At 33.8% G+C, this 9,114-nt stretch overlaps 1 protein-coding gene across 1 annotated transcript; it reads right to left on the reverse strand.

The window, feature by feature from the left end:
- Positions 1 to 8,235: 8,235 nt before the first annotated feature.
- LOC101491761 (uncharacterized) lies at positions 8,236 to 8,817 on the reverse strand. Its single transcript, XM_004497908.1, has 2 exons — positions 8,557 to 8,817; positions 8,236 to 8,430 (listed from the first exon to the last, which is right to left on the reverse strand). Exons 1-2 carry the CDS (start codon positions 8,815 to 8,817, stop codon positions 8,236 to 8,238), a joined length of 456 nt encoding a protein of 151 aa, XP_004497965.1.
- Positions 8,818 to 9,114: the final 297 nt, after the last annotated feature.

Raw genomic sequence — 9,114 nt, forward strand, 5'->3', positions numbered from 1 at the left:
AGGGTCACACACCTAATGTCTGTCATGTTAGAAACATTCCAAAAGGGCATTACGTGTGGGTAAAGAAAGGTACTAACCATCAAGGACCCAAAACACATTGGGTACCTAATAAAATATGATTTTAATGTTGCAGGTATGCACACAAAGTACCTCAAATATGTGGTACTTAGATAGTGGATGCTCTAAACATATGACGGGTGATATAACAAAATTTTCAGCCTTGACTCTTGAATCAAAGGGATATGTGGTCTATAGAGACAACAACAAAGGAAAAATTTTAGGCATTGGAAAAGTCGGCACAACCCCATCCCCCTCGATTGAAGATGTATTATATGTTGAAGGTCTAAAACACAATCTTAAAAGCATTAGTCAGCTTTGCGATAAAGGATACAAGATAGCCTTCAACAAAGATGAATGTATCATCCAAAATGAAGCTACAAATGAAATTCAATTTATTGGTAAGTGTTTCAAAAACATCTTTATACTTAATCTTGACGATTTATCCTTAAAAATGAAATGTCTTTTGGTAAGCGACAATAATGATGCATGGTTGTGGCATAAAAGAATTGCACATATTCACATGGATCATTTAAACAAATTGGTCAAGCATGATCTTTTTGTAGGCTTACCAAAAATGAAATTTATAAAGGATAAATTGTGTGACGCTTGTTAAAAAGGTAAGCAAACAAAGAATTCTTTTAAACCTAAAAATGTTATTTCAACTTCAAGACCACTTCAATTAATACATATGAGCATGTTTGGTCCATCAAGAACCAAAAGTCTTGGTGGAAACTCATATGGACTAGTGATTGTTGATGACTACTCAAGGTTCACTTGGACCTTAATTTTGGCAAGTAAAGATGAAGCTTTTAAAGTATTTAAGAAGTATGCCAAGCTAGTCCAAAACGAACAATCAGCCAAAATTGTATCAATTAGAAGTGACCATGGAGGAGAATTTTAAAATACCTCATTTGAATAATTTTGTGATGAAAATAGAATTTTCCACAATTTTTCTGCACCTAGAACACCACAACAAAATGAGGTTGTTGAAAGAAAGAACAAATCTTTGGTAGGGCTCGCAAGGACTATGCTAAGAAACTCAAGCCTACCAAAATCTTTTTGGTATGATGCTGTAAACACAACATGCTATGTTTCCAACCGAGTAATCATTCAGCCGATTCTTAAGAAAACTCCGCATGAACTCTACAAAGGAAGAAAGCCCAATATCTCTCACTTCCACATTTTTGGATGTAAGTGTTTCGTGCTAAACAACGGTAAAGACAACCTTGGAAAATTCGATGAAAAAGCCGATGAAGGTATCTTTATCGGTTACTCATTAACTAGTAAAGCCTTTAGAATCTTCAATAAAAGAACTTTATTAGTCGAAGAATCAATGCATGTAACTTTTGATGAAACTAACCCCATGAAAGAGGATAATATTATTTCCTATGATGATGATGATTTTGAAAGCAATGATACAAGCAAAGAACATCAAATTGATCAACCAAGTCAAGAATGTGAAGTCAACATTGAATAGCAAAATGATAATCTTCCTAAAGAATGGAGAACCCATAGATATCACCCAATTGATAACATCATAGGTGATATCAATAAAGGAGTCACAACAAGGCTAAAACTACAAGATGCTTGCTTGAACATGGCATTTGTTTCTCAAATCGAACCCTCCAAAATTGGTGAAGCACTTAAAGATGATCAATGGATACTTGCCATGCAAGAAGATCCCAACCAATTCGAAAGAAGCAAAGTATGGAAACTTGTTCCTAATCTTGGAAATAAACACATCATTGGTACGAAATGGGTGTTTAAAAATAAACTTGATGAGAATGGTATAGTTATCCGCAACAAAGCAAGATTGGTTGCTCAAGGGTACAATCAAGAAGAAGGGTTTGACTTTGATGAAACATTTTCCCCAGTAGCAAGGTTAGAAGCAATATGTTTACTACTTGCTTATGCTTGCTCTATGAACTTTGAACTATTTCAAATGGATGTGAAGAGTGCCTTTCTCAATGGATACATTAATGAAGAAGTATATGTCAAACAACCACCTGGCTTTGAAGACTCCAAAAATCCCTCACACGTTTTCAAATTAAAAAAAGGCTCTCTATGGTCTAAAACAAGCTCCAAGAGCTTGGTATGGTAGATTAAGCACCTTCCTATGTGAACGAGGATTTGAAAAAGGGAAAGTCGATAAGACATTGTTTGTTAAAAGAGATAATGGTCACACATTATTGGTCCAAATCTACGTTGATGATATAATATTCGGATCAACAAACAATGACATATGTGAAGAATTCTCTTTAATAATGCAAGGATAATTTGAAATGTCCATGATGGGAAAATTAAACTATTTTCTTGGCCTTCACATCAAGCAACTCGAGCACGACATCTTCATAAATCAAGCAAAATATTGCAAAGAATTACTAAAAAGATTTGAAATGGAAAGCTGCAAGAAAAAGGCGACTCCAATGGGCTCCGGAACCTATGTTGATAAAGATGAATCAGGTATTTCAATAGACATATCAAAATAACGAGGTATGATTGGATCTTTATTATATCTAACATCCAGCCGACCCGATATTATGCTTAGTGTCTGTTTGTGTGCGAGATTTCAGGCGGATCCTAAAGAATCGTATCTTGTAGCAGTAAAAAGAATTATGAAATACTTGAAAAGAATAACCAATGTAGGCCTATGGTATCCAAAGGGTAGCATATGTAGTCTAGTTGGATATTCTGATTCAGATTATGCAGGAAGCAAAACTGATTGTAAAAGCACAAGCGGCACTTGCCATATCTTAGGTAATGCATTAGTATCATGGTCCTCTAAAAAGCAAGTCTGTGTTGCCCTTAGCACTGCTGAAGTTGAATACATAGCAGCAGGAAGTTGTTGTGCACATATTCTCTGGCTCAAACAACAATTATATGATTATGGACTTGACCTCGAATGCATTCCACTAAGATGTGACAACACCAGTGCAATCAATATTTCAAAGAATTCAATCATGCACTCTCGGACTAAACACATCGATATACGCCATCATTTTCTGCGAGATCATGTGCTTAAAGGAAGAAATCATAAGAAATCGATCGGTTTCGCACACTATACTCTGACAAGAGACTCATCATTCCAAAATATGGTACTTTGAATTCCTTCTCTGCCTTTCAATTTGTTGAGTTGCTCAAAGCCCAACATGTTGAAGAATTTATTGGTTACAAAGGTCCTGTCTATCTGATTTAGTTAGGGTTTTCTATTGTAATCTCACCCTAGATGGAAATGTGCTAGTGTCTCGAGTCAAGGGCAAAACCATTCGGTTAAACACCAAAATCATTGGGGAAATCTTGAACATTCCCTTTGAAGGTCAAAATTTTTGTCCCAACAACTTGTGTGAATGGGCTGGTATGTCTAAATATGATGCTTATGTTGCCTTATGTCGGTATGACAAATGCACTATGGAGTAGAAGAAGACTGAGGCTGGTTCAAAATATGCGCAACAGCGGTTTGGAGTTGGGAATCTTACCGTTGATTATCGCATTCTGCACTATTTTCTCAATTACATTTTGGTTCCGAAGGCTGACAATTACTCCCAAATTTAGGAGTTTGAATTACAGATCATGAACTTTATGTATGAAGGATGTCCACTAAACTGGGCATACTTTGTTAAATCTGTAATGTTTGGGTCAAAAGAAGCTACTGGGTTATCGTATGCTGAAGAAGTTTCTCGAATTTTGGAACACTTTGGGGTGGATTTTTCTGACAAAGTCATGTATACACCCACAAAGGAAAACCCGCTGGACTTGGGCGTCCTGCCTAGCATGAGGATAGTATGGAATGAGCAACTTCAATCATATGTGCATAAAAGTGACCTTGGTCAAGCATCTGATGCTGCTCAAGAGGACACTGCTGGTCCCTTAAATGCTGCTGCCCAAGATGATGAAGACGACGAGGAAACATCGTCTGATGATGATTATATCTCCAATCACATGATCATGAACAAACTTGACTCTTTCCAAACCTTCATGCAAACCCAATTCCAAAATCTGACCACTTCTATCGACACTCGCTTCCACAACATCGAAACTATTATTACTCGTAACGATGACACACTATCTCAGGACATTAGTAGTTTATCTAACAAGATTGATAATCTCCACATTCCAACGAATTTTGACTAGTTCGATGCTAGGAGTTTATTTTTTATTATTTGTTTGTGTAATATTTCGATGCTAGGATTTTAATTATTATAGTTTGGTTGTGTATCGATTAATGCTGACAATATTCAAACTCGCTTACCATTTCGGTCGTTATGATGTACTTAATTGAACATGACTCCATCCTTCATTATGTCATTCTCATTTGTTTACAATGTGTGATACTTTTCCCTTTATTCGTGTTTACATGCTTGAAATATTATGTTTCTATATTTTTCCTTCTTTTTGATCATGTCAAAAGGGGGAGAAAATTTGGTATTGTTGTTTCTTTAAAAACCTTTGTAGGTCTTCAAACAAGTTTTCAATGTGATCACATACATTCAAGATCAACGGGGGAGTATGCATACATTACGAGGGAGCAATGTTAGAATGATACAATCTCTCCAAAACAACAACATTTTGTCATAATCAAAAAGGGGGAGAATGTAAAATACATGTTTTTGATGAATACAAAGATCAACAAATATGATCAAAGCAACAAGCTTAAAAACAAGTTCAAATATATTCATTGATAAAGCGTTAAATGCAAACATATTAGATGTTTAATGTAAAGGTAAATGATACAACCAATACCTCAAATACATGAGAACCATTCATATCTACATAGGCATATAAAGTATTTTCAAAAGTCAAAATTACATTAACAAAGTCTTAAAACTAATATTTTTGACAAAATACAAAGGTGTATTCGAATACAAATGCAAGTCAGAAGCAAAAGCTTCACATCTGTATTCGACTACGACCTACTGTAGTCGAATACAAAGCAAGTCAGTAGCTAAACCTTTGCATACATTACGAGGGAGCAATGTTAGAATGATACAATCTCTCCAAAACAACAACATTTTGTCATAATCAAAAAGGGGGAGAATGTAAAATACATGTTTTTGATGAATACAAAGATCAACAAATATGATCAAAGCAACAAGCTTAAAAACAAGTTCAAATATATTCATTGATAAAGCGTTAAATGCAAACATATTAGATGTTTAATGTAAAGGTAAATGATACAACCAATACCTCAAATACATGAGAACCATTCATATCTACATAGGCATATAAAGTATTTTCAAAAGTCAAAATTACATTAACAAAGTCTTAAAACTAATATTTTTGACAAAATACAAAGGTGTATTCGAATACAAATGCAAGTCAGAAGCAAAAGCTTCACATCTGTATTCGACTACGACCTACTGTAGTCGAATACAAAGCAAGTCAGTAGCTAAACCTTTGCATCTATATTCGACTACGACCTGCTGTAGTCGAATACAAAGCAAGTCAGTAGCTAAAACCTTTGCATGTGTATTCGACTACGACCTGCTGTAGTTGAATACAAAGCAAGTCAGTGGCAAAAATCAGGAATTTGTATTCGACTACATGAAGGATGTATTCGAATACAAGGTGCAAATTTTGAATAAATCTAAACGTTACAGAGAGGTGTGTTCGAATACATACATCCTGTATTCGAAAACAACTGGAAGCAATACAATTTTTCAGATCTGAAATGGTTCTAGTTGCTCATCAAACCTCTTGGATCAATGACCACGAATCTAAAGAGATGTTTATGGAGTATAAACACACCATAACTTCAGATCAAACAACACACAATCGTTGAATCAAACCTTGAACAACTTTGAACATAATTATGATTTTTTTACAAAGTACTTGCATTTCATTTTCATATCATTCAGAAATATTCTCAAAGTACTTGAAGTATTATTGGATTGAAATCATTATACCTCTCTTATATCCTTATTCCAAATCATATTATATCACTTGTAAAAGAAAGTAGTACTTTCTTAAAGTAGCTTAATCTAAGATAGTGGTGTGCTATCTTAGAAGTATTGTTCGAAGTTTGTAGCAAAAATCACAGGGTAGGAGTTGTACATTTTCTGAAAATAAGTGGATTAATCTCTAGTGGTGTGCTAGAGGACTAGATGTACCCTTGGTCATAAGGGGAGCCAGGATAATTCTATTGTGTTCTTTATTTTTCAGCCATTTATATTTTTACATACATCAATCCTAAACAGAAAAATAATCTACTAAGTCTCTAAAAACCAGAAAATCTCCTAACACCTAATTCACCCCCTCTTAGGCGTACCTCTGTACTTACACATTTATAAATATAGTGTACAACTTGTTTAGTAGATTAATAAAATATTACATCTTGAAAACAAACTACGATTGACAGATTACATCATAAAATAAAATATTAAATTCTAATTCTACGAGTTTGGAACTGATCTTCTGATGCTAATTTCATGTCTCGGGTTCCTCTAGCTGCTAAATAAAAAAATAATAATAATTGGGGTGAGATAAAATATCTAAGTGAGCTCTAAAAATAAAAGGGAAAAATAATCTCAAAGAGTTTCTTTCATAAAAGTGTATAAAACGTGAAAAATAATTATACATCTCATGATAAAAATATTATTATTATTATTATTATTATTATTATTATTATTATGATTATTATTATTATTATTATTATTATTATTATTATTATTATTATTATTATTATAAACATATCTATATATATATATATATATATATATATATATATATATATATATATTGTGAAAAACACATGCATGACCTCAAATCTTTTCCTTTGGACTAAGGAAAAGTCGTCCAATATCTTAATGTGGGTCACTAAGATAATTGAGTTCTTGGTAAAGGTGGTCTAGCCAAACCCCAATTAGCGTCCTGATTATTCTTCTTTACCTATTATTCCATGCCTAGAATAACCTAAATGTCCCACCGTGAATAAGGCCATGCATGATTTAATGATATTGTATAAAACTTGAAATATTTTGTATAAACTGCACTTATTATGTCATATATAAAATGCATCATTCATCCACAACAATTATAAATAACTTATGTGATATACTAAACTCATAATAATTTTAATCTTAAGTCCTTAATTCAAAACGTAAATTCATAGTCAGAAAATAGAAACAATATTGGAGTCATGAGAATAGTTACAACATAAAAGTCATGAAAAATCATTTGGATGCAGTTTTAAAAACACCTATATGCAAAAATTCCATTTCATCACACACTAATTCTCCTACTCTGTAATAACCCAAAACACTTTATTCAAAAAACTTTAAGCGCTCAAAATCCTCATACTAGACGAAATTAATATAACATAACATATTTTCACAAACACATCACAGGCAACAACACTAACGAGCATAAATCGTGCTCGACAAGCATAATCACTTTAATTCTTGTTATGCACATTTAAGTAATTTTTTCCTAATATATAATTCATTCACAATATCCCAACAATAAACAACATGCATGGTTTAACTGACTGACATTTTCAATGAAATCCCTATGGGTTAAACCTATGTGAGTTGTTTTCTTCAATTCCTATTTTCTTCTACACAACTTCAGAAAATTAAATCCCTAATCATAACAAAAAACCTTTAATAAAAAGAACTCAGTTTATGATAAGGGAGAAGACGATGTTCTGATTAAATTGGTTGTTGAGCTCTCCTTTTTCTCGAATTGCCACTTTGACTCAAGTTCTTCATTTTTTGGTTATTATCCTATACTGCTTCCTTGAATCTGGTTAGAGACAAATTGAGACATGCAAGGTTTGAAAATGGTTTTGAAGAGCTTTGGGTTTGATTGATTTGAAAAATGAAGGAAAATGAGTGGTTGAAGATTGGGAGGATGGAGGAGTTTTTTACGGCAACGAAGAAGAAGGAACCGAATGTTGTTTTTGAAAAACAACATACGATATATTAGAGAGATATTGGAGAGGTAGAGTGAAAGTTACGCTATTGCCCTTCATTTATCCAAATATTACAATAATGCCTCTTTTTTTTAACAAATAAACTAGTTATTTTATTTTTAAATTTACAGTTTTAATAATTAACCTCTATACTTAACAAAATAGATAGTTTGTTACATACTCCACCACTTAAAAAAAAAATATGCCCTCAAAATTCAGAGGATTACCTATTGGAAAAGATAAGGATACTCTATTTGCATGTCTTTCTATGCTTCCCATGTTGCTTCTTCTATAGAAGGTCCTTCCCGAACAACCTTCACTAGGGAAATTTCTTTGTTTCTCAATACTTTTACACTTCTATCTATAATTTGGACTGACATTGGGTCATAAGTAAGGTTTGATTTGAGTTGGACAAACTCATGACTCAAAATTTGGTGAGGGTTAGGAATGTATTTCTTTAACTAGGAGACATGAAAAACATTGTGTAGATTGGATAAATTGGGTGGCAAAGTTATTATGTATGCAGAGGGACCAATCCTCTGCCATTTTTGAAAGCGTCCAACAAAACGAGGGTTTAGCTTCTTGACCTTTAGCACTCTTGCAATGTTAATGGTGGGGGTAACTCTCAAAAAAATATGATATCCCTCCTCAAACTCCAAAGGCCTTCTCCTGATATCAACATAGCTCTTTTGCCTGCTTTGGGCTATCTTTAATTTATCCTTAATTACCTTAATCTTTTCAGTGGTCTCTTGGATAACTTCAGGACCTAAGATCCCCTTATCCCCTACTTCTGACCAACATAACGATGTCCTACATTTTCTTCCATACAAAGCCTCATAAGGTACCATGCCAATGCTGGCATGGTAACTGTTGTTGTAGGAAAATTCTACCAGGGCAAGTTCGTATCTCAATTTCCTCCTTCCTCTAAAATAGAAGCTCTCTACATATCCTCCAGAGTCTGAATGGTTTTTTCAGTTTGACCATCAATCTGGGGATGGTAGGAAGTACTAAGGTGTAGTCTAGTCCCTAGAGACTTTTGAAATGCCTTCCAAAATATGGAGGTAAACTTAGGGTCCCTATCTGATATGATACTAAGAGGCACCCCATGCAACCTCATTATTTCCTTAATGAATAACTTGGCTAGT

The sequence above is a fragment of the Cicer arietinum genome, chromosome 4 (genome assembly GCF_000331145.2).
Source record: "Cicer arietinum cultivar CDC Frontier isolate Library 1 chromosome 4, Cicar.CDCFrontier_v2.0, whole genome shotgun sequence".
NCBI lineage: Eukaryota > Viridiplantae > Streptophyta > Magnoliopsida > Fabales > Fabaceae > Cicer > Cicer arietinum.

Excerpts from the sequence above, each read along its gene's own strand:
- LOC101491761 (XM_004497908.1), bottom strand. The coding sequence starts at position 8,817 with ATGGTACCTTATGAGGCTTTGTATGGAAGAAAATGTAGGACATCGTTA. Across the intron at positions 8,431-8,556 it reads ACATTGCAAGAGTGCTAAAG|TTAAAGAAATACATTCCTAA; the intron begins GTCAAGAAGCTA and ends CATGTCTCCTAG.